The sequence below is a fragment of the Indicator indicator genome, chromosome 12 (genome assembly GCF_027791375.1).
Source record: "Indicator indicator isolate 239-I01 chromosome 12, UM_Iind_1.1, whole genome shotgun sequence".
NCBI classification, from domain to species: Eukaryota; Metazoa; Chordata; class Aves; order Piciformes; family Indicatoridae; genus Indicator; species Indicator indicator.
Window position 1 is genome coordinate 10166359 of NC_072021.1, and position 25013 is coordinate 10191371.

The window sequence follows — 25013 nt, forward strand, 5'->3', positions numbered from 1 at the left end:
TCCTCTGGCACATTGTTCAAGGTTGCATGTCACAAAAACATCAGACTACTTCTTTTAAATGTTTGACTTCCATCTGTAATATCAGTAAATTCACACAGGACATTGCTTTTTCCAGAGCTGTGAGGCTTCCTGCAAAGACCATGCTCAAACAGGCTATTCATAACGTGGCAAAGATATTAGAGGAGGAGATGCTGTGCATCACCAAATAAATGTATGACCAAAGATAACCACAAACTTAAAAATCTGCAAACTGTGCCATTAGTGCAGAAGTGCTGGTCGAGTGACTTGAAGTTAATGTTAAAATTGGACACACTTTAAAAATAAATTCAATCTTTCACGCAAGTTTCTTGTATTTCAGTAATCACTTAGGGAAGAGTCTGCAGCTGCTGATGGACAGAGTGGATGAGATGAGCCAAGACATCGTTAAATACAATACCTACCTGAGGAACGTGAGCAAACAGCAGCAGCAGAAGCACCAGGTTGGTACCATGGGAAGCCTGTAGGAGAGGACTTTCCCCCCCCCCCCCGCCCAAAATGCATGTTGGGTAGTGTTATCAAAGACCAGATGAATTTGGATCTAAGCAAGATAAAATTCTTACAGAAACATTCTTTAAGTAGCTGTATAAAAAGAGCTAGTTAGTGGGGAATTATCCAATGGATTCACTTCTGCTGATATGTAGTGTGGCTTGATCTTTCTTTGCTCTGCTACATGTTTGTTAGGGATTTATGATAAAATGACAACATTGAGATACTAAATATATATACTGTGGACACAAGGATTAGAGGTTTAGTAAATGAAAGAGCTGAAACTACAAGTGAATTGTTCCAAAACACACCGTGTTTTAATACCAACACATGTAGTCATGCATCTAGAAATAAACAAACATAGTCCATATTTAAAAGACAGTGGACTGTTCTCTGATCAGAAATGAGATTTTTGGTCATGTTTTGTATCAGCAGATAGTGATACTGATCAGGTAATGGTGATTTTTAATTCCTGAGGGGCCTCTTTAAAATCCAAAACAGTCTGATGAGATAATACTGTGTATGGAAATGGGTTTTAGGTGGCCTGCTTTATCAGAGGAATCGGGCAAAGTGACCTCCAGAGGTCCTTCCCACCTCAACTGTTCTGTGATTTGGAGATGGTGTTGCTTTATTTGCTGTTGCTGTGTTTGACAAAGCTGTGCTCTGTCTAACTATGGAGGAATGCTGGTGAATTGGAAACAAACCACTCTGAGAACGATTTCTAAGCCCAGAAAGCAGATTTTGGTGAATGCAATTCACTTAATGCGATAAATGAAGTTAGTGAATAACTTGCTTACTCAAAAAGTACTTGCATGAAACATAAATTTAAACTCTTTAATCTTGCAGACAGACATATGGCAAGATTCAATATCAGCAAGATTTAAAACAGGCCAGGCTGTTTTAAAGATAATATTGTAGGTATTGCTGCACAAAGGAGCTAATTATTAAAAAGAGCAACTGTGGTTCATGTGAAATGCTTTATCGCTGACTATTTTTAAATCAAAATTGGCTTTTTTTTTTTTTTCACTTAAAGTATAGCTTGGACAGGAAATACTTTAAGGAAGCAGCACATGCTCAGAGGTCTCTCCTGGCTTTGTAATTCCTGAAGACGCAGAAGCTTCATGCATGTTATCTTCAGAAAAATTTGTTTTCCTTTGTTGCCTAATTTGAAAAGAAAGATGGCATCCACTTCAAAGGGTTTTGTTTATAAGGGAATCTATTTATTTTGAAAAGCAGAGCAAAGTAGGTTCCATGGTGTCTCACTTCATTTCTTTACTAACCGTAGCTGCTTTAGTAGTGGCTCATTGCAGCATAGTTAGTGGTCTTAACTTCATTTCTAAAATGGAGCAATTGTGATTAAGAGCAAGCTGTTTCAATAGAGAATAATAGGCAGACTGCTGAGAAGTGAATGGGGTAATGCAAAGAAAGAAGAAACTACGTGCAGTTCACATACAAATATGGTCATTTAAGATTTTATTTTTAACGTTGTCTAAAAACATGTATTTGTCACTACTACTGGGAAAAAAAATGATTTCACTGGAGTATACCACCAAGGATGAACTGTTTTCAGACTTTTATGCACAGATGCATTTAAGTATGTCAATGTACATACCCTGTGCTCCTTGGCTTATTTATTTAAAATATTTTGTGTGTGTGTTGAATATGAAGGCTTTGATAGACAAACCTTACAACTGATTCCTGGCTGTGATATACAGTATGAAATCTCAGATACCTGGTTTTGAATGTAATAGAATCATAGAATCAAGAAGGCTGGAAGAGACCTCAAAGATCATCGAGTCCAACCTGTCACCCTAAACCTCATGCCTATCTAAACCATGGCACCAAGTGCCACGTCCAATCCCCTCTTGAACACCTCCAGGGATGGTGACTCCACCACCTCCCTGGGCAGCCCATTCCAATGGCCAACCACTCTCTCTGTGAAGAACTTTCTCCTCACCTCCAGCCTAAACCTCCCCTGGCGCAGCTTGAGACTGTGTCCTCTTGTTCTGGTGCTGGTTGCCTGGGAGAAGAGACCAACCCCCTCCTGGCTACAACCTCCCTTCAGGTAGTTGTAGACAGCAATGAGGTCTCCCCTGAGCCTTCTCTTCTCCAGGCTAAACAGTCCCAGCTCCCTCAGCCACTCCTCATAGGGCTTGTGCTCAAGGCCTCTCCCCAGCCTCGTTGCCCTTCTCTGGACATGCTCCAGCAATTCAACATCTTTCCTAAACTGAGGGGCCCAGAACTGGACACAGTACTCAAGGTGTGGCCTAACCAGTGCTGTGTACAGGGGTACAATGACCTCCCTGCTCCTGCTGGCCACACTATGCCTGATGCAGGCCAGGATGCCATTGGCTCTCTTGGCCACCTGGGCACACTGCTGGCTCCTGTTCAGCTGCTGTCAACCAGCACCCCCAGGTCCCTTTCCACCTGGCTGCTCTCCAGCCACTCTGACCCCAGCCTGTAGCTCTGCATGGGGTTGGTGTGGCCAAAGTGCAGCACCCGGCACTTGGACTTGTTGAATGCCATCCTGTTGGACTCTGCCCATCTGTCCAGCCTGTCAAGGTCCCTCTGCAGAGCCCTTCTACCTTCTAACAGATCAACTCCTGCTCCCAGCTTGGTGTCATCTGCAAATTTACTGATGATGGACTCAATCCCCTCATCCAGATCATCAATAAAGATATTGAACAGGATGGGGCTCAGCACTGATCCCTGGGGGACACCACTAGTGACAGGCTGCCAGCTGGCAGTGGCACCATTCACCACCACTCTCTGGGCTCTGCCCTCCAGCCAGTTCCTAACCCAGCACAGAGTGCTGCTGTCCAAGCCACAGGCTGCCAGCTTGGCCAGGAGTTTGCTGTGGGGGACAGTGTCAAAGGCCTTGCTGCAGTCCAGGTAGACTACATCCACAGCCTTTCCCACGTCCACCAGGCAGGTCACCTGATCATAGAAGGAGATCAGGTTGGTGAGGCAGGACCTGCCCTTCCTAAATCCATGTTGGCTGGGCCTGATTCCTTGGCCATCCTTCAGGTGTGCACTGATTGCCCCCAAGACAATCTGCTCCATGATTTTCCCTGGCACTGAGGTCAGGCTGACAGGCCTGTAGTTCCCAGGTTCTTCTGTCCGTCCCTTCTTGTGGATGGGTGTCACATTGGCCAGTTTCCAGTCTTCTGGGACCTCTCCAGTGAGCCAGGACTGGTGGAAAATGATGGAGAGAGGCTTGGCCAGCTCATCTGCCAGCTCTTTCAGCACCCTAGGATGAATCCCATCAGGTCCCATGGACTTGTGAATATCCAAGTGACTCAACAAGTCTCGAACTAATTCCACATGGATTTCAGGAGTACCACACTGCTCCTTGACCCCATCAACCGGTTCAGGAGGCCAGTTATCCTGAAGTCCTCCTGCCTTACTGTTGAAAATGGAGGCAAAGAAGGTATTTAGAATCTCAGCCTTCTCCTCATCCTTAGTTACAATGTTACCCTCCACATCCAATAAAGAGTGGAGGCTCCTCTTGCCCCTCTTTTTAGCATTAATATACTTATAAAAATGCTCTCCAAGAACAAATGTTTATGCAATAGCTGAAGAAATGGTCTACTTTAATTTGTAGATGTTTGAGTGATCTACATGGCCAAAGGAAGCACTCAACAACAAATCTCTTGGGTTTTAAAAAAATTTTTATTTATTTTTTACATAGCAAAATAATTTCTACAAACTGCTACCCTAATATATCCTCTGGTAACACACAAAGAAATAGAATCAAAGTGACAGAATGGAGAAATGAACCATTTGCTTTGTTTCAGCCACCGCTTTGATCTCAGTTTAGAGTTCATGTTTTTGGTCTTACAATACCTTGTCTAGTCAAGTTCTCTTCCCCTTTCACATTAATATTGGTTTGACCTTTAACTTGCATAAAATTGAGTATTTCTGCTTTGTGTAGCTATTTCAGGTAATGACTTCTCATACCTATCTATCCCAACCTTGTTTTTCTTTCTTGTGTGGGGAAATGGAGACCTTTATTTACAGTGCTGTACTCTTTCCATCAGATCCAGTGTTTATGAATATTTTTTAAAAAATGAACCCCACCACCTCAGTCCCACATAATTTCTCAGTGCCTCACTTATTTAAGGTGCGAAGAGGAAGTGCTTGTTAGCAATGAGTTGAAATTAGCTGTGAATTGCATTTGCATTATTGGAAATAAACTGAATAACACTGGAGAAATGTCATTTTTAAAATGTACTTTCTGGTTAGGTAAAGAGCATCTGAAAAGAAAAACTTTTGCTGCTTTAGGAGTCCTGTTGCATTCCATTTCTGTTGCTTTATTTTCAGTACCAGCAGAGGCGCCAGCAAGAAAATATACAGCGTCAAAGCCGAGGAGAACCTCCTCTTCCTGAGGAGGACATCAACAAACTCTTTAAACCACCACAGCCACCTCCAAGAATGGAATCACTCCTTATTGCAGGTAACATCCTAGCAGCCTGTTCAGTCTTCTCATAAATGAATGTTAGCTTCAGAAAAAGTGCAGTTTGTACCTTAGACAGCATTTTAATTTTTCATTACCTTTGCCGTGACAGTGTGATATTGTGGCATTGGTGGTATTCCAAATACACACCTTCATTTAGGTCAAAGGTAGTGGTTGCAACCTGTGATCCACAGCCGTAGTGACTGAAATATTTTAAAAGAGAGTAAAATAAATAGCTAAGAAATACCTTTGTTGCTAGTAGGCAGCCCATGCCTTTGTGAGAGAATAGAAGAATAAACTGTCTTGGTGCGTAACAGAGATGTTACCCAGGCAGATGTGAACATATGTGATTTTTTTTGGAAGCAAGACTGGTATCAGAATGGCTGCGTAGAGCTTTCACCTTGATGTATGGAGACTTTCTCCCTTTAGTTCTTGCTTTGTCACAGTACCTAGTTCCCCCTTTACAATCTCTGCCTCGTAAGGTGATGGGAAAGGTCAGGAGCAGCAGCCAGAGTCTCTTCCTAGCTCCATTCTGAGGGAGTGAAATGGGATTTTGAGGGAGGTCTGGAGAAATGCCCCACAGAGCAGGCTTTCTGCACTAGTGGGTGCAGTGACTGCTGCAGTTGATAAGCTGCTCCCTGCACTCCTAGTTAGGAGGCTCTACAGACAAGCAGCAGGAATAAGCTGTTTGGGCAGAGCAGTTGTCTGCAGTCCCAGGATACTTATAGTATCCCTAGGTGTTGAACTGGCTGTTGCAGCAGCTGAGGAGGTTGTACTTTGAATTTCACACCGAACTAGGATAATTTCTTTGATTTCTGTGGCCAGAATTTTAGGGAAACTATTCCCACCTTCCTGCACCTGCACCAACTGAATGAAAATGTATATAGCATAGATATAGAACCCATTGCCCCAGTTTCTTCAGTTTACTGGTATGTTGCAGTACACAGCCACTGTTCAGTACAAAAGTCAGTGCCTGTCCTGTGCCTCTTGAAAGGGTAAAAATATCCAGGGCCTCACAATGGCAACAGAAAAGCAAAAATGCCCTGCTAAGTGATCTAAATTCGGAAAATGTCATGAGAAGGCAAATTGTTTGACTGCAGCAGGTTGTTTGGATCAATTAGCTGCCACCTTATTTTGTACTGAGAGAAAATGAAACCAAATGCTCGGTGATTCAGTGCACAGAAAAAAGTGCTTTGACATTAAAAACAGACAAAAGAACCCCAAAAACAAGTGAGTTTGAACTACCACTCTTCAATTCTGGAATGACCAAGACACTATTTTAATATTAATACTGTTTCACACTAAGTGCTGCTTTTAGGAGAAATAATGTTCTTGACTGAATCCTTCCAGAGTTTGAAAAAAAACCCTCTAGTTTTTACCTGCTAATGAATCTTAGCAGCATTAAAGTATTTAAAAATCAGCATTAGCATAGCTTACAAGTGCAGCAGAGGTGTGTATGTGTGTGTGCAGATGTGCTTTATAAAAGTGAGAGCTTAGGATGAATCATCTTTTACAAGAGGAGGAATTGAAAACTATTACACTTAACAGCTTTCAACAAAAACACTCCCTTCATTTGTTCTCTTACCATAGTCAAGGGAAGAATTGAAAGCATCCTCTTCAACTTAGATGAACTAAAGTTTGTGGATAAAAAAAATAAAACTTAGCTCTTTTGTCTCTGAGGCATTTAAAAACTTTTCGAATAGAGCATTCAATTGAGAGTTTATTCATCTTCTAAACAGTCTTAAAATGGCTTCAAGTTTTGCTATTTCTAGCTAACAAGGGAAATAACATGCAGCATTATGTGTATAAAAATGTTTTGATGGGCATATCTGATTTGTAAAGCACTGACTTCATACCCTGGTGATTTTTGAAATAGCTAATAAAGGAAGATAACAGGTGGGGAAAAAAAATAAGACTACAGCAAAGTGTCAAACAAGAGCACTACAATTTTAAATCTGCTGCTACTGAAAAAGGTTTGTTGCAAAAATTTTAGTAGGGACAGGAGAGGAATAAGACCAGGACTGGAACACAGTCTTGTAGTGTTTTTAGAGCAACTAAACTGAACAATTGATGTGATTAAGATTCCAGCGCAGCAACAAGAATTGTTTATTCTTTTGATGTCATATGTCTTTTCAGGAATTTGTAAGTAATAGAATTTTAGGGAAATGAAAGGGTTTTTGAGCATAAAAACTTACCTATCCTGCTCATTTAGTTTTCTTCTTCCCAAACCTATTTGGGAATACTATACATGCAAAGCTATTTGTCAGGTGTAGAATAGTTGAGCTGTTTTGGTTGCTTCTCACATAAATCTGGAATGGTTCATGCACATTTGGCTTTTGAAAAACTATGTTCTAAAATGTCTTTCTGAATTTCAGAGCTGACAAGTGTTTACTCTTCTTTCCTGTTGACAGGTCAAATTAATACCTATTGCCAGAATATTAAGGAGTTCAATGCACAGAACCTGGGCAAGCTTTTCATGGCTCAGGCTCTCCAAGATTACAACAATTGAAGAAACTTTGCCATACCACTCAACTACAAAAGTCAGTTACAGTTTTATACTGTACATGATCCTCTTGAAATGTATTGTATTGGGAAAAGAGTCTGGTAAAACACAATCAACTTGGTTTCTGTAGTACTCTGCTTTAAGAAAAATAAAGGCAAATTTTCATGGTGTTGTAGCATTTCCTTATTTGTAGGCCCTATTGGACTGGAGTTTTCTGTGGTCATGCAGGTTTTCTAGATGTTTGGCAGTTATTCATGTTTAGTCATAGCAAATAATACAGGTTTTATTTTACTTGGAATCTGAAATCAAAACAAATTATTACGAATGTTCAGCATAGCTGACTTCACAGAAGAAACTTAAAATCTCCCAGTTTGGGTTGAGAGCTTACAACTGTAATGTGCTAGTCACATGGAGCAGTTGCTTGGTTTTATTTTCATCTCTTTGGCCAGCCTGGACCTTCCATACCATAAATTTTTCAGAGAGCTCACATTCAGAACATACACAACTGATGTTACATGGAGACTGATCCCCACCATACCACGCTAAGCTGTGTTCTTCAGTTGCCAGCACCAAGTGGATTGAAATTCAGTGATGCTACTGAAATCCTCGTGATAGAAACCTTCAGAGGTTTAATACATAGCAACTCACACATCTTGCTGTCTTTTGGTTTCTTTTTTTTTTTTTTCCCTTGAGTTCTTTGTTGCATGTCACTGTGTGGTAAGTACTGAGAGCCTAAAGCAGCTAAGGAGTGTGGTTTTGTCTTTTAAAATAAGTAACATCCTCTAAATTGGAACAGGTTACCCAGGGAGGTGGTGGAGTCGCTGTCCCTGGACATGTTCAAAAAATGTGTAGATATGACACTTTGGGGCATGGTTTAATGGCCATGATGTTGTTAGGTTGGACTTGATGATCTTAGAGGTCTTTTCCAACCAAAACAATTCTATGATTCTATGAAATATGGACCTAGTGTAGAATATTTCAGCCCCTAAGGTGAAAGTTTTAGAAAGCCAGAAGCGTGTGAAAACTGGGGATTAGACTAAGAACTGATTCTATTCTAATGTAAAGTACAGCAATTTCAATATTTGTGTAAATGTGGATGCAAGTTTTTGTTGCATCCTCACATCAAGATACGTGACTGTATTTCTGCTTTTGGCATATTCAAAGTTGGACTAAGCTCCATCTGAACTGTGACAATCCTGCTGCTGACTGCCCTCGTGGAGGAAACCTGGAGTGCTTTCCTCAGTTATTCTACATAGGTTGTTGTCTCCTCTTCCTTCTCAGCTTCACATGATATTCTCCCATATACTTAGATGTTTTGGAGGCTGAATTTCTACTACTCTGCATTCTAAGGTTGAACTGCTGCGCAGAGCTGAAGAATATTGAGAATAAGATACTAATGGGAAACGTTTGTGCAGATGTGAACAACTGCACAGAGTACAGAGTAGAGAAGCTCTAGGGGAGGTTGCAGATGTCCTTTGTGATGCTATCAGAGACACTGGATGGGATTTGCAGTGGCAATCAATAATAAAAAGAACATCTGATGTCTTTGTGTTTATACTCTCTATGCTTTGCAAATTCCTGGACACAGAGTCATTGATTAATCTTGTTGGTCAGTATCACCTCAGTTTTTGTCTTCTGATGAACCTGTGGTATGACAAATCACTGATGACAACCTGAGACATCTTTAAGAAGCAAGCACTATTTAATGATTCTCCCTTGATAGTCAAAGGACTCCTGGTACTCTGTTAAGAAGTCATTAGGAGCTGGTGATGCAAATAATATCACCAGCCAAAATATGTGCAGTGTGTGCACTAAGTGGAATTGAATTGTTCTCTGTAGCACTGCTTCTCATCCAGATTGCCAGCCCTGGGGTGAGAGATGTGTCCATCATGCTTTTCAATGCCTGTGCATTTTCTTTCCCTGGATGTTAATTTTCTTCAGATTTTGCCCATAGCTTACTGGTTTTTTTAAGCAAAAGAGAGCATACTGCTTCAAGTCCAATGCCTTCTGTCATTCTACGCTTTACTTTTGCATGAATTCGTCAGGAAAGCTGTGTCTGCAGTTGGTAAGGTGCTTTAAATTTGGTGATTTAAGCAGCATAGTGGAAACTTCAATTGCTCAGGTGAGAGGTATCGTCCTGACTTCAGCTTTCTCATGCCCCTGGTCTTCAGCTGCAGGGGACTGAAACTGTTGGCACTGCTCAGGAGATGGTGGTGCTGCTCCTTGGGACCAGTCCAGGGGAAGTGTTTCAGAAGCTTTTCATACCAACTTTACAACTGGAAGGAGGTTTATACAAAGTTTGGGCCTGTGTTTTATTTTTTAATCTTTTAATCGACGGAACAGATTGCTGTTGACACAACTCATCATATGCTGAGTGGTGGTGAATTGAACAGGGCTGTAGAGGATGTCTTTAAAAATAACAGCTTTTGCAAAAGGCTCCTTAGTGAGAGAAAACTTAATGGCTTACTTCAATTAAAGGAAACATTTATATGTGAGGAAGAGTGGCCAGACCCATTTTACAATGATATTAAAAGGCATTAGGGTATCAGTAAAATAAACAAGGAAGGGTAGCGATGTATTTATCCAGCAGAAACACAGCTAAAGACTTCAAAAGCTTCATAAGATGAAAAGAATGAGTTCATCAAGCATTTCCATTCTGGTTTATATGATCAATTTATTAATCTCTCACTATTACTGAGAGTGTTGGTCCTTAAACATTGTACAATACATCAAGCTTTTGATCTTTTTTCTTCTGGATTTATACACTACAAATTTAGTCCTATATACAAAACTTTTTCTCTCTTGTTATCCTCATTCAGAGCATGATTTCATCTCATACCTCAGTAAAACTGATGGAGACTCATATTCACAAGGTTAAAAAGTTGGAAGCTAATTGGGAGGTCTCATCCCACATGCAGCGTTTGCTTGCTTTCCTATCCTGACTAGGTACAGACAGCTGCTACATTATATCTTCAGCTCCTTTCAGGAGCTTCTCTATCCAATGTGTGCTGGTCCAGTGCTCTTTCTCAGCTGCCTGCCTCCTGGCAGGCACACGAGTTCTCTGTTGCAGCCTGCTCCCAGCCCCTCTTGAACAGGGTATCTGGGAGCTTCTCATCTCAGTCCACTCCATTATCTCTTTGCACTTGGGCAGTGTATTGAGAAATTACCAGAGTGGAGTTATGAGATTGCATTACTGCCTAAGCTCTGTTTCTTCAGAGAAGATCAACATAACCCTTTGTTTGTGTATGGTGCAATGTGTGTGTGATCTGTGTAGATCTGGGTTCACAAGGACCACCAGTTATCCAGATGGATAACACAGATTACAGTTGGAACATCTACTTGGAAATGGAAAACTCCTACATTTGCTAATGGATTTTCATAAGACTTCAATGAATATTTAATGAGTCCTCACTCTCAAAGAAAAAAGTTCTACTTGGGAAGGACACCCAGATGTTTTAACTTTATATGTAATCTGTAGAATGGAAATAGGGTGATTTATGAGAAGAGAAGAGGCTTCTGAATAGAGCACTAAAGCAATTACGTGGTCACCAAGAGACTGGGTTGTGTCTGTGTGCAAATAACACACACTGGCATAAAAAGTAAAATCCTGTAGCACTTCCTGGTGTGAATATTTCTTGTGTTGCAAGAATTTTCATTAGATCACAACATGATTAGAAGAGGCTCCTTTTGTACATCTGGTATTTTTCAGCTGTCATGTAATAAATTACTAAAGTGGTACAAGTCAGACACCTATCTGAAGTTTCTCATCCCCTTTGCAGGCAGCTGCTGCCTCTTCTTTTGGGACAACTAAAGTTTTGAGTTTCTCCTACAAAATACAGAAGAGCTTTTGTCACTGAAGGAGGTGAAACAGGACCTGAGCTATGGGCTGAGCAGTCCTAAAGGAGGAAAACATGCCTGGAGATAAGCTTGTCCCTGCTTTATAGCCCACTACCCAAAAACTCCTCTTCCACCACTTCTGCCTGCTGCTCAGGCTGTGAACTTGCCCCTCCTATGAGTAGAGCAGTTATGTTGGTAGATTTGGGTGAATAATTTCCTTGTGTAGAGAGCAGCTCTCCTTGGTGTGAAACGCATGAGCTGCTTCATCATTCACAATGGCCTGGCAACATAGACATGAGTCTAACAGGAATCCTGTGTCTAAACCTGGATACAGTAGATACAGATAAATACCCTGAGCAGGTCCTTGAATCTTAGTGCTTCACTCCTCCAGTGCAACAGACAGTGAGTCTGTCTCTTCTGTATTTTCAGAGTGTAAGCTCCTTAAGACAGATGTTATGTCTGTCATGTGCACTTAGAGTGCTTCATGTGCTCAATCCAGCCTATGCTCAGCAGGTCCTTGATATCACTTAGAGAATCTAAGTGTAATTGCTTGATTATTACATCTTACAGAGAAAATGGTACATGATTAAGCCATTAAAAGGTTGTGTGCTGAGTAACTGGATGAAGATCACACTGACAATTCAAGTTTTTCCTGTCTTTTGAGAGCTTAGATTTCTAAAGTTTAGTAAAGCAGGTTTTATTGTGTGAATCTGTGTAGGCTGCCACACCAGCTGTGTTTTGAGGTTGTGTTGGAAGCACAGTTATCCTGTTTCAGAACTAAGAGAGTGGAAAGCAGCAGCACAATGCAAATATCTGCTCTATGTACCTGAGAGCAGAGGGCTGTTAATGGGCTTCTTTGCTACTTGGCAGACAGCAAAGAAGCGTTGAGGCCAAAATACATTGCTGTGATGAACACTCCTAGCCTTGTAATCCCACCAACTATGACAGGGCTGTTCTGCCTTGCCTCTACTAGCACCTGCTTTTAATTTCTTATGTCTCTTAATTGTATAATTAGCTCATCTTGTTATTTATTTTCAGCCATGGTCTGTGTTCTTTTTCAACTGTCATCCTTGGTCATTTGAATTTCCAGCAGGGTGATGGTCAAAACTCTTGATTTACTTCATAGAAGCACCAGAGCTTTTCATGTGAAACTCTTAATTTTTCTCCTTTTTATTTATTTTTTTTTCCTGTAACCTCAGTCTTGGAAACAGCTGAATCCCTTGAGCAAAAGCTTCCCCAAAAAGACCCTGTTAGTCAGACAGCTCACATCAGGAATGTTTAGCCTGAATTGTTCAAAGTTATCCTGAAACACAGTATTACAATGGAAAATGTTAAACAGCCTCCACATAAATGCAGCTCCTTGTGCTGCCATTAATAACCTTGGCCTTGTAGAGAATGTTCTTGTGCTAGCTAAATTAGATTAACTAGTAAATTTTCTCCATCTTTAATGTCTGTCAGATCTAAGACTTCTGGGCTTAAGCCTGCTGCCACTAAATGGTAAAACCGTTGGATTCTGTGTGTGCATGTGGACTTCTCAGGAGTGAGGTCAGAATTTTTGTGCTGAAGAACACAAGAATACAGATGTTACAATGCAAAACTGAAGGGAGTAGCTTTCATACCAGACTTAAGTGTGAACAAGAATGTCTATGGCATTTCGGTCAGTTTTAACTTTAGCTTGTATAAACCTTGAGGTATATTAAGAACATAGAAGTCCCTGTGGCTTCTGGTTAAATTACATTTTGAATATCATAGAAAAAAAAGAAAAAGCAGTATGATGAAGGGTTCAATTCTCTTTTTCTGAGTGCTTCATATAGCTGAAGAATTACAACTCTTGGGAGAGCATAATATAAGTCAAATGGGTATTTAATGTTTTATCATTGTAGTTCTGCTTGCAGCCTCTGTGCCTTACTCCATAATGCACGGATATGCCATGGTGCTCTTCAGATTTAAATAGCTTTTGCCACTCTCTGGCAAGAAAGCAGCTCCAAAAATACTGTCTGCATTGATTGCTGAAAAGCCTGAGAATGTAAGCTGCTGCCCTTTTCAACTGGTGAGCACTGTGTGGTGCCACTATTAAATAGCAGGTAAACAAGCAACACCCTGAGGTCTCAGCTGGCATATTGTCACTTGGGCACAATAATACCTGCTCTGCTCCTAAGTACAAGAAAGACATTTACAGCTTTAAAATACTGATCTATTTTGTCCTGTATTTTGTATGTACAAAGCAATTTTTTTTTTAAATCCCTATCAAAGTCTAGAGTATCTTCAATGTGATTTCATGCTGTTTTTGAGGTTCCCAGAAGTTTTTTCTTCAAAGCTGAGTAGTGATGTGCCAGGGCATGGGCCAGACCAGAGCTGGCTTTGGGAACAGGTAATCCAGTGAAATAAATCTTTGCCTGAGATAACTCATCTAGCTGAACTGCTATGATATCCCAACTACCCTGAGGATTTTCAACCTGCTTTGCTCCATATAGCATGGACAGCCTTCAGTCTCAGATCCCTGCATGGAAGACAGGCTGTGAGCTGAGCCACTCCGCTCAGCCTGTGCTTTGATCCTCACGAGGTGCCAGGGATTAGAGAGCGAAGTGAGAGGTTTCAGTATGTCTAGGCTGGGAAGTCTGTGCTGCCTCCTCCCCAGTTTGAAAGCAAGAGTTTTACTGACCATTCCTGGAGGGCAGGAGCCTAAACCTGGCAGACACAGGAGTAACATCTGACCCAAAAAATGCAGACTATCCACCAATTCACATCCACATACAGAAAATTCACAGCAAATGCTCATACTTGGCCTCCTTGCAAAGGGATCAGGTCAGCTATAAACGAACATCTCTCTTTGCTGAGTTAGAAGTGAGAACCTCTCTGAAGCTTGCTTATGGCTGATTTTAATAGCAACAGTCTCATCTTGGGGGGTGTGTGGCTTTAATTGTGCACGTTCCATTAGTGCTAATGGAGTTATCCACCTGAAGTCCTGTGCACGGAGATGAGGGTTACAACCTCATTAAAGCTGTTTATTTCGTATGTAATAGCCCTTTTGCCACCTAGATACCTTAAGTCATTACTTTATTTGTCCCTTTGAATGAAAGTCTTCTCATCTCAAGATCATAACTGCCTCTTTTGTGCCATGCCCTGAAATGACCACTCATACCTTTCTCCATCTCTGTTGCTCAGCATGGCAAAGAAAGTCAGAATCCATCTCCTGAGAGTTATTGGCACTCTGATACAGAGAACTTCTTATTTTTTAAAAGTCTTTTAAGCCTCACCAATTTCTGGATTGTTTTCCATTATAAGTGCTGAAAGGTGCTGCTAGGCTGAACCATTTCTTAGCATGATCTGCCATTGCTTTTGGAAATCCAGCACTATTCAGCATTTCCTGATAGGCAGTGAGTGAAGGCTACAGTGGGAGAAGGGTGCAGCAGCAGCCAGGCTTGTGCTGGAGAAGCTGCATGTGGAGTGAGCTGCTGGGGCACACAGTGAGCTCCCCTGGCACACAGGGTCTGGGGAGAAGGCTCTTGAACAAAAGCAGGGCAAAAATGTGCAGGTCTGTAGGTATAGGATGAGGGGCAATGGTCTGAAGTTAGAGAAGAGCAGGTTTAGATTAGATGTTAGGAACAAGTTCTTTACCATGAGGGCAGTGGAACACTGGAACAGGTTGCCCAGGGAGGTGGTTGAGGCCCCATTCCTGGAGATATTCAAGCTGAGGCTCAGCAGGGCTGTGGGCAACCTGATCTAGTAGAGGATGCTCCTGCTTAATGCAGAGGGGGTTGGACTGGATGACATTCGGAGGTTCCTTCCAAGCCAGACTATTCTATGATTCTATGAAAAAAGAGTGGGAAAGCCAGGAGAGGACTGGGACTGACAGAACCAAAGAGAGCTCCCTTTCCTGAAGAACAAGTGCCAGCAACTGATGGGACAAGAAGATGGCTTTCCCCAAGTGTCAAAAGTGAGTGCAGGTAAGGCCATTTTTAAAAGGGGGTGGTTTGTGAAGGGATGGAGTGGGCTAATGATGAGCAACCTGGAAGGGCCTCTGAGCAGAGGTGTTGGTGAGCTGTGAAGAGGAAGTGAAGATTTTTAAAAAGCCAATACTAAATGGAAATGAAATTGATGGAATAAGAAACTTCTTCCCAGGTAGTAGCTGCTCGTTTCCCAGATGAAGGGTTTTTTTCCTGGAAAATCAGAATACATCTTTGCCAGTTAGATCTGCAAAACTGGAGGCCAACCCCTGCACCGTGGCACTGCTGTTCATCATATCTTCTAGCACCATCCTGTGTTGTCTGATGATTGCTCTGTTCTTTGTGCAAATCTCTTTCTGAACAAGCATTAAAAGCAGACATTCCACTTCACTTTTGCATTCGTCTTTCAGTATGCAACTCACTGAATTAATTGGCAAGGGTTTGAAACACCTCATTTGGAGATGGATTAGATGACACAGCAGCAGGTACTGAACCACCCCATGTTCTGCATTGAAATAACCAAAATGGAAGTGTACCTTGGGTTTTTTCATTTCCATTTTCTTTTCTTACTAATTTAAGTGAATAATTAAGATTTAGGTTGCTCCCAAGTACCTTTTATGCCTGAAGCTGCAAGGTACCCTGGGCAACTGGGCCCACAGAAGGTACCTTAGAGGTGTTTTAAATTCATTTAAAGACTTAGTTGGTTGAGACAGCTCAGAGATTTCAAGTGCACTGGATGTTTTTGTCTGCTCTGCTGTGATAAAGGTATGCCTGCCACTGCATGCTTTCAAGCTACAGCACAGCAAACACAGCCAGTATCCAGATACAGCTCTCCCCAGCCATAGCTGAGACCATAATTTCTGAGCCATCCCTCGGTGCCCTTCTGGAAGGCAAACAGCTAAGCTGGCCTTGCAGTCATTCAATTTTTGCAAGCCTAGGGAGAGAGTGAGGACCCTTCAGTTGAGGACCCTTCAGTGAAACTGCTGCCTCTACCCCTTCTGTGATAATCACTGGCATTCATCTATTAAAAGAAACAAATTTAGACACTGTCAGTTTGTACCAACTTTCTGTTCTTCTCCACTGCTCTGGTTTGTTGTGCACTTTTTTGTTGATGTTGTTGTTGTTTCTAAGTTCTCATTTTTGACCAAATCAGCAGAAAGTAGCAGTGGCAGTAAAAATCAGACCGTTTTATTTTAACATCTGTCTTTGAGTCGTGTTTGACCTTGGCAGAGAATAAATAAAGGCATTTTGTTGTTTCCCTGTGAAAGATTTCAATGGGGGTTTTTTTTGAGCATTTAGGTGTGTGCTGTGCTCTGCAGAAAGGGCATCCCATAGTTCCTCATGAAGGTTTCCTAATTGTGGGCTGGGTAGGATAAATGTTTAGCAATCAACTTGGCAGGGGAAGTGCTGCTGAGAACTACCACCCAGGGAGCACCCCACCACCTACTGCTAGACCAGATCCAACAGTATTGGTACCACTGAGATCCTGCCACCCGGGTTGCTGGTTGCTGGCCTGGGCAAGCCCTTTGATGAGGCCACACAAGCTGGTTTCATCTAGAGGCTACCACCTGCACGGAGTTTTTGTGTATCACCCAACCGTGGCACAATGCATCTCAGCTGGCTTCTGTTGAGCCTGTGTTGGACCTGGTCTTCTGGGTACCTCTCAGGGAAAAGCGCAATGATGAGGGGATCAGATGTCAGCATCTACTTTTGAACGAGATGGTTGTACCCTAAGCTATGCTGGCTGCAGAGGAGGCATGGGGCAACCTGCTCAGGTGCATGCAGACTGTCAGTCAAATGAATATAGCTTCTGGTATCTCCAGTGAGACTGCTTAGAAGTTGAGGGTCCACATCACTTGTCCATATCTCCTTCATGCCATTTATATGTAGATGAGATCCATCTCTTCATTCTGGACATGTGCTACTGTGAATTTCCACCTGGAAATGGGAGCAGAGCAAGTCCACATGAGAGGAGCATCCTCACCAAGCTGTGCCCCCTTCAGCTGCGTCTAGCAGGTGCTTTGCATGTGTGCTGCTGCATGCTCTGAAAATCAGACCCCCACTGATAATCAAGCTTTGAAATATGGTATGTGCCCATCCTCTGTGGGTTACATGAAGTGTATCATGTTGCCAGCTTTGTCGATATTTTTGTATGGCTACAAATATTTTCTCTCAAGTTTTATTAAGTGAGACCCACATACTTCTTCCAGCTGGGACCCTGCGGTCTGTTCCTACATAGCTGTTCACCCCGCCCTTGCTCAGCAACACTTCACAGTCATGCTGTGGTGCAGATGAGGAATTTGAGTTTGAAACTGGCAATCTGATTCCCATTAAAGCTGTATGGAAATTTGCCACACACCTGCCTAGGAAGCTGGAATAAATAATTCAGTGCTGCACAGTGATACCTAATGGCAAGCAGATAACTTGACTAACCTTGTGCTGGGTTAAGCTCCTCAGTGCTCTGTCCTTTCATGACGAGACAAAAAGAAAAAGCCAAGACAGACATAGAGAGGTTAGAAAGGGCTATGGAGTTTCTCTTGGAGTGCACTTTCAGCCCTTCCAAAAGGAAAGGACAGACATCTGGTACAGCTGAGGAATGCAGCAAGGGGAGCAAACTGTGAGACCCAGTTACAGTTGCTGGGATAATCAGCAGCACAGAGAAAGTAGCAGAGTTATTTGCTGCATGTTAATGACCATACAGGGGGAAAAAGAAAAAAAAAAAAAAGAATGTGTAAGTCTTTGTGTCTGACTCCCGTTTTCAGAGACTTCAGGAACAAGTCTCATAAGAAGGATTTAGCCTCTTCATTGAATGGATCACGTATCCAAGGAAGGCCACCTTTGTTACATGCATCTATTAACTAGTAACTGGGGCAGGAACTCTTCTACGAGCATGACTGAACTGCCCTTGCTTGGATGCAGCTACAGAAAGTTATTTTGAAAGGTAGGGAGGCAGGAGCATCGAGGTTTGGGTCCTGTACTGCTTAGGAGCTCTTTCATTCCTAATGCTTTCTCACTTTTTTTTTTTTTTCAAATGTACACATCTCTGGACACCTGGTGATAAATATCTGGAGTTAGAGCAAGCATTATCAGATCTAACTGTTGTTGTTGTTTCATTTTCTAGCTCCAGAAACCCATCATGTTTTCTTCTGCAGTTCAGAAGCTAATCTGTGAGAAAATAATCCTAGCAAATACCAGTTTACACTTAAAACACCTGATTTGCATAAAATCATATTAGCTTTTTGTCTGCAGCACTTTTTAATTGTCATTGTTTCTTATGTTTGAAAGTGAAGCCATCCCTGCTGCCTCCAGTCTGCTGGAGATCTGTAAGTTGTGTTGGAGGCAATATATCTAATTCAGTAGGAATGATGCACTAATGACCTTACAACATGCAGCCTGTTCAATATATGAATAGATGAAGAACGTAGTAATTTTAACAACTGAAGTTTGTGTCTCTGGGCTCTTGGGCTTCAATGACAGCTCTCTGCCTCCTGCCCTCTTGCCAAGCCTACAAATGCACCCAACAAAGAGCAGATAGCTTCTGCTCATTATCACCAAAACCTAAAACTCTATCAGCTGTATGGAGACACCTGTTAATCCTCTCAACCCTTTTACCCCCAAATTTGACATTTCAGCCCTGATCTTGAATGAGTGTGGGGAAAGATCTTGGATGTCATTAAGTATGCTTAACCCAAGCTGGAGAGGTAAGTGCCTCATGGCAGCTCTGGTCAGCCCTACCCTGTCCTAACTGCACTGCCTCAGGGCCCTTGTGAGGAGTGATCCCCAGGGAGGAAGAATAAACTACCTACAAACACAGCCTGGCTTTCAAAGCAAGCAGGAGAGTAGCTGTAGATGCAGAGAGGGAGATCTGCAGCACAGGAAAGTGGTCTCCTAGTGTGGCTCTCTGGTGCTGTAAACTCTCTGGGCCGATACAAATAGTATCAGTGAATTAAAACAGAAGGAGTTTCAACTCTTACATAGTTATTGCAGTTATTTCCAAGTTGTATGGCAAAGAGATTTTTTTCTTCCAGCATGCCTGTGCTTAGAGGGAAACTGTAGGTAGGTCCCTGTGCTCAATTTCAGCGTTGAACCTCAGGACAATCAGGTTAACAACCGGTGCCTCGATGACATTGCAGCAGACTGTGTTTATGATGTCAAACTGAGGCCATTCTGATGTTTTGGCTCCTATAAAACACCCCATATACTGCACGAGGAAATAGTCACTCTCTTACCTACGACGTGCCAGGTTGGTACAGTCAGACAGTTTTGGTACATTTCCAAAGAAACTAGACTTCTGAGAATTTTTTTTTTTTTAAGTTTTATTTCTATTTCATTCCACCCAATGCAATCTGATCTACTGCTGCTCCCATGTGTAGTCAGTTTATGTACCTTGGGCCACGCAACCTCACATGATTACTAGCTGACTTTCCTGGCTCCTAGAAAAACTGTCAGGCCATTTTTTGTTGTTAGCTCCCAAGAAGAGGAAACAGGGAGCTTGCTAGTCCTGGTTCTGTGCACAAACTAGGGGGGGGGGGGGAAGGAGGGGAATCACATATTTTCTTTAAATAGAAGGTAATGAAGAAAAATAAATAAATATTAAAAAAAGAGAAACAACCTCCCTGAACAAATGTTTCTTCTGTCTGAGCAATTATAAGATGCTAGTTGCTTTACTGGGGAGAAGTAGTATTCTCATACCCTTAATTGGAGACTGGAGCAGATCTTGAAGCAAACAAACACAAAAAATCTCTGCTTTACTAATCAAATCTATCAGTCAGTTAAACATGCATGCCAAACACCTCCTAGCAGGTCATGCTGCCTGCTCATTGGAAAACCGTGGGGTCTGTATTACTTGAAAATGTTTTTTGTGGTGCTATTATTCCTCAATCTTTGTTTTCATGTAGTGATGTCAAGATGACAAATCTCTGAATTATTATTCATAAACTGAATAATGAAATGAGAAGGTTATTTCACCTTTTATTTAACTACTGGATGTGCTGCACCCCTTTGGTTGCAGCTGTTGTTCATAGCACTGGAGTCCCTTCTGAGTCAGGTATTTCCTGTCCTGCTCCCAGTCAGGGCACCATGGGTGGGTTGATCTTGCAGAAGGTGGATGAAACAGCATCACTGCTGGAGTGATGATGCCCACCAGGCATCTCATCAGAGCAGGGTCCTGCTCATGTTACTGACCAGTGGACTGGGGAGCAAGGTGGGGAAGAGTTTTGAGATATTCAAATGTGTCCAGAGAAGGGCAACAAAGCTGGGGAGAGGTCTGGAGCACAGCCCTATGAGGAGAGGCTGAGGGAGCTGGGGGTGTTCAGCCTGGAGAAGAGGAGGCTCAGGGGAGACCTTATTGCTCTCTACAACTACCTGAAGGGAGGTTGTAGACAGGAGGGGGTTGATCTCTTCTCCCAGACAACAAGTGGCAGAACGAGAGGACACAGTCTCAAGCTGCACCAGGGGAAGTTTAGGCTTGAGGTGAGGAGAAAGTTCTTCCCAGAAAGAGTAATTGGCCATAGAATGTGCTGCCCAGAGAGTCAAACATCCCTGGAGGTGTTAAAAAAAAGATTGGATGTGGCACTTGGAGCCATGGTTTAGCTGTCAGGGGGTGTTAGGTAATAGGTTGGACTTGATGATCTCTGAGGTCTTTTCCAGCTTGGTTGATACTGTGATTCTGTGAAATTTGCCTCAAGATGCAGATTTTGCAGCTTGGTCCTACTTCTGTTTTTGGCCAGAGAAAATCCTGCTGGTAGTTTCTGTGTGATGGAAGGACAAATATGGGGAAGGTGACACATTCCTGATTATAGAGGGAGAAGGCTCAGGCTTTGGCAGCTGAAGTCACAGCTCTGCCCTGTTTCTAAGAAGCTAAATGAGCATTTCCCAATCTTTTAAAATCAAAGGACCTACAAGCCTTTTTGATCTGAGCACCAGCAGCTGGGAAGAGAATGGTGCCTGTGAGCAGGAGCTGACATAAGCACCTGCCAACTGTGTGGGATGATGTGTGTGTGTTTTGCTTTAGTTTCTTAATTATTTTTCTGCAATCAGTTCACCAACCACCTTCTGATGGATTGTGGGTTGCCCATGGGCCTCTCATGAGCTGGATGACTATTACTTATGAACTTAGGCTGCACCACAGGCATTACAGGCAAATAATTTATGTGCTGTTACATATATTCCCTGAAATAATCACCTCTGTCTCAAATACTCTGATACCGATAATTAAGTGAGGTAGAATCTGTGTTCCTATCTGGTCCTAGCCTTGTTTTGCAATTATTCACCTTCAATGGTTTCCTCAGAGAGGCTTAAATTTAGCAATTATTGGTTTGCAATGGTCTACACTAGCTCAGACATTGCATTCAAGAGTTTAGTCTGTGTATTTCAGATGAAACATTAGAAAGCTTCTAGAATCTGTAATAACTTCTCTGTAGTAAATGAAAGAATTCTTTAGCATTATAAAAATACACTGAAATAGTATGGGGCAGCTTTAAAGTGGCTGCAGACAGGAAATTGGAAGGTGGATGCTCTCTTTTTAGCCCATCTGGACATAAAGTTTCACAGGAGACAGGCTTCAAGGTCCACTCAGTATGGACTTGGTTTTCTGAGCTTGCTACTTCAGAGGGAAAGTGAGAACTTTCCTGCGGATGGATGAAGCTCTGGCAGGAGACTGGAGTGCTGTGTGCTGCTACTGCCCAGCTTGGGTTCTTCTGGGGGATGTTTATTTCTGTTGCACCAAATCAGTGAGTGCCTATGGACTCTGAAATCAGCAGGTGTTGGTTGGTGATCAGAATCTTAAAATGCAAACCTCATCTTCCCCTGAAAAGAGTCAGCAGATGCACTGCAGGTCTGGCAGGCTACATGGCCAGGGCAGAGAGCAAAAGTGCTCATTTTACATCACTGCTGTTGATTCAGTGACTGAGGCTTTGGGCAGATGCTTAGAAAAAGCTACTCTGGCCTGCAAAAGGCACTGTGCATTGGTGTTTGATGCATAGCTCATGGCTGCAGCTTTAGACCTGCTGCTCCCGTAGCAGCGGCGTCTTCCCGCTCCCCACATCCACCTACAAGTGGGGCAGTTCCCAGAGCAGCAGAGGGGGGAAGGTAGCCCAGGAAAGGTGGGTAATTATATGATAGTGATAATGAAAAGGTAAATTAATTATTATGTGTGAAGAGGCTAATTAGCAAAGAGGTTACCAGTCAGCAGATGAGCTTTTAATCTGTTTGGTCAGGCTGTTTTTTTCAGTAGTGGTTGATAGGCTGCAGGACTTGATCCCCCAGGTACACACAGCTCGTTCTGTGGGGAGCTGGCTGAAGTGATAAATCTGTCTAGGGTGCAGTAGAGCTTAACCCTGCTTGTGAACAGCCACTGTATAAACATTTGGGGTATGTGCTGCATTTTAAACACTGATGTCATGGCCGGTTTTGTTAACGTTTCAAAACACTGGATGAGGCACAGCAACAGAATTCTGTAGTTCTCTGGCTCTCTATTGCTTGTTCCTGATCTTAAAGTGATTTTTTTTCCCCCCAGTAATAGATAGCATTCTTTAAATTTTATTTTAATTTTGTCTGCCACTTTGGATGTCAGATCTGGTTGACATACTCAGCATACACACAGTTTCCTTAAAACAGAGGGATCCTGGTATGTTGCCTCAATCACTTTGCAGCCTGCTGCTGGTTCTAGCAACAGCAAACCTGCTCAAAGAGTGATACCTCTCTGCCCTGCCAAGTACAGGACTTGCAGCAGGGTGGGTGCAAGTGATATTGGACCTCTATGCTCTCCTCATACCTTCCCTCTTTTGCAGCTAAGGGAAACTAAATCTTTCTTCCCAGGTGAGCAATTAGGATTTTTTTTTTTTTTTTGGCCAAATGAGGAGATGGGGAGAGGAACCTCCTCACCTGCCCTGAAAGAACATGGACTCTCCTGGTGTAGTCAATTTGAAAAATGATGGTGTAGCAAATGTTGTTTTGTGTGTGGCTCTTGATGCTGACTGTTTTCTTTAAGCAATATTTCCTGTGAGTGCAGAAGTATCTCAGGTTCTATTTTGTACTAGCAGAAGGTAATTTTCTAAGTCGTGCTTTAAATTTGTTGAAGAAGAGCTTGAAAGAAAAACTTCAAGGATCAAAACCCAAAAGGTGAGCAAGAAGAAAGCACCAGGGCTGTTATTATTAAAATAAACAAAGCAACCAACTAACCAACCTAACAATTAAAGACCATCTGGCCCAGTTTGTGATGGGGGCTGGCAGTGCTGTGCATGTCTGTCTGTCGTACTGATGTTGTCAATACTCCCTCTGTTCCTCCTCCTACTTCTTGTCTTCTAATTTAGTGAACAGTGTTTTTATAAGTGCTTCTTCTTGGATGGGTTTGGAGTTGGTGAAAGGAGAGACCAGGAGAAATGCTATCAGCTCATCCTCTCTGGGCTTGGTTGTGTTTTTGCATACATGTTTCTTGCTTGCTGGCCATGCTGCCGCCTCTCTGATTGCCTCTGCCCTAGGTCAGCGAGTGTCAGCAGCTTGGGAGGGTGCCAGGTCCCCGTGAGGCTGATCTGCTCAGTCAGGACACTTTTACAAATGTGCCTTACATCGATCTCATTGTCCTCTGCCCTGACAGGTCTGACAGCCTTCAGACCTCCCAGGATGTCCACTCTCCTGTTTTTTGGCTTTCACTCCATCATTTTCCATACTGGGTCTCTCACTGCTAGAAGAGCTCAAAACTGAGCTGAAAATGGAGATACTGTGGCTTTATTAAGAGGATCTGGTATTGTTATTTACTTTCCCCATGGTTCCTACTCTAATGGCCATGGCAGCTCATGTTTTATTTCAGTCTGATGTTTGACAATTCATTTAAGAATAATGGACTCTTCGTTTCAAACTTTGCCTGAAAATATCCACAGGGCTTATGTTAGGAGTTGCCAAAAGCAGTAGTACCATAGAGGGGAGGCTGCTGCAAATTTCATGTCCCCAGCCCAGCCAGCAGCAAGGCTGAGCATGTGCTCCCAGTAGGCACATGGATATGCACTGCCTAGAGGCAACACAAAGTAAAGCAAACAGAAAGATGCAAACATAGGTGGTACAAATGACCTAATCCTGCCCCATTTTCTGGATGCCCTGTGGTAGGAATAGCCAGATCTTCATATTTAAAGATGAATCCTTACAGCAGCTAGGTTCAGACTGATTTTCATTATTCCAAGTTGCTGGCACCCACACAAATGAGGTCCCAAGGCCAGAGCCCCACTCCAGTTGCTGTGTTCAGACCTCCCCATGCACATATGCACACAGAAGACAGATCTCCAGTCCCAGAAAAGAGTTAGAAATTGGGTTGTTTGAAAGATAGGACAGACTGCTGCATGACCAGACAAATATATTGGCCAGACACTTTTTTTTATGTACAGCTGGCCTCTCTTATGTCTTCCCCCCTCTATTTATACCTCCCCAAACAGCCTAAGTCCCTCCCTTTCCTAGCCTTGAATCGTCCCTTAAACATTCCACACAATGACAGAATGATCTCTCACTTCCCATTCTGAGTCCTGTCCCTCAGGGCAAGGACACTTTACTCTGTGGAATGCTTCAGAGACCTGCCTCCAGGGACTCATGGTTCTGGGTCTCACCTGCCCCATGGTGTTGATGGTCTCCTTGGATAGCCCTAGAGGGCTGGGACATGGTTTTGTGTCTTTGACCAAGGTTGTCCCAGTGTCTGTGCTCTTCTGTGAGAGTGAGCTTTTCATCATGTAACTTAACAGGTTATTTCTGGAACCAGAAA

At 42.6% G+C, this 25013-nt stretch overlaps 1 protein-coding gene across 1 annotated transcript in view; it reads left to right on the forward strand.

Annotated features, from left to right (window-relative positions):
* The window catches only part of EIF3H (eukaryotic translation initiation factor 3 subunit H), a 79727-nt gene extending 72084 nt beyond the window's left edge, over nucleotides 1-7643 (forward strand). Inside the window, exons 6-8 of the mRNA XM_054385459.1 lie at nucleotides 359-479; nucleotides 4849-4981; nucleotides 7393-7643. Of these exons, the coding sequence (XP_054241434.1) occupies nucleotides 359-479; nucleotides 4849-4981; nucleotides 7393-7490 (352 nt within the window). The 3' untranslated portion in view covers nucleotides 7491-7643. The remainder of the gene's footprint in view (nucleotides 1-358; nucleotides 480-4848; nucleotides 4982-7392) is intronic.
* Nucleotides 7644-25013: the final 17370 nt, after the last annotated feature.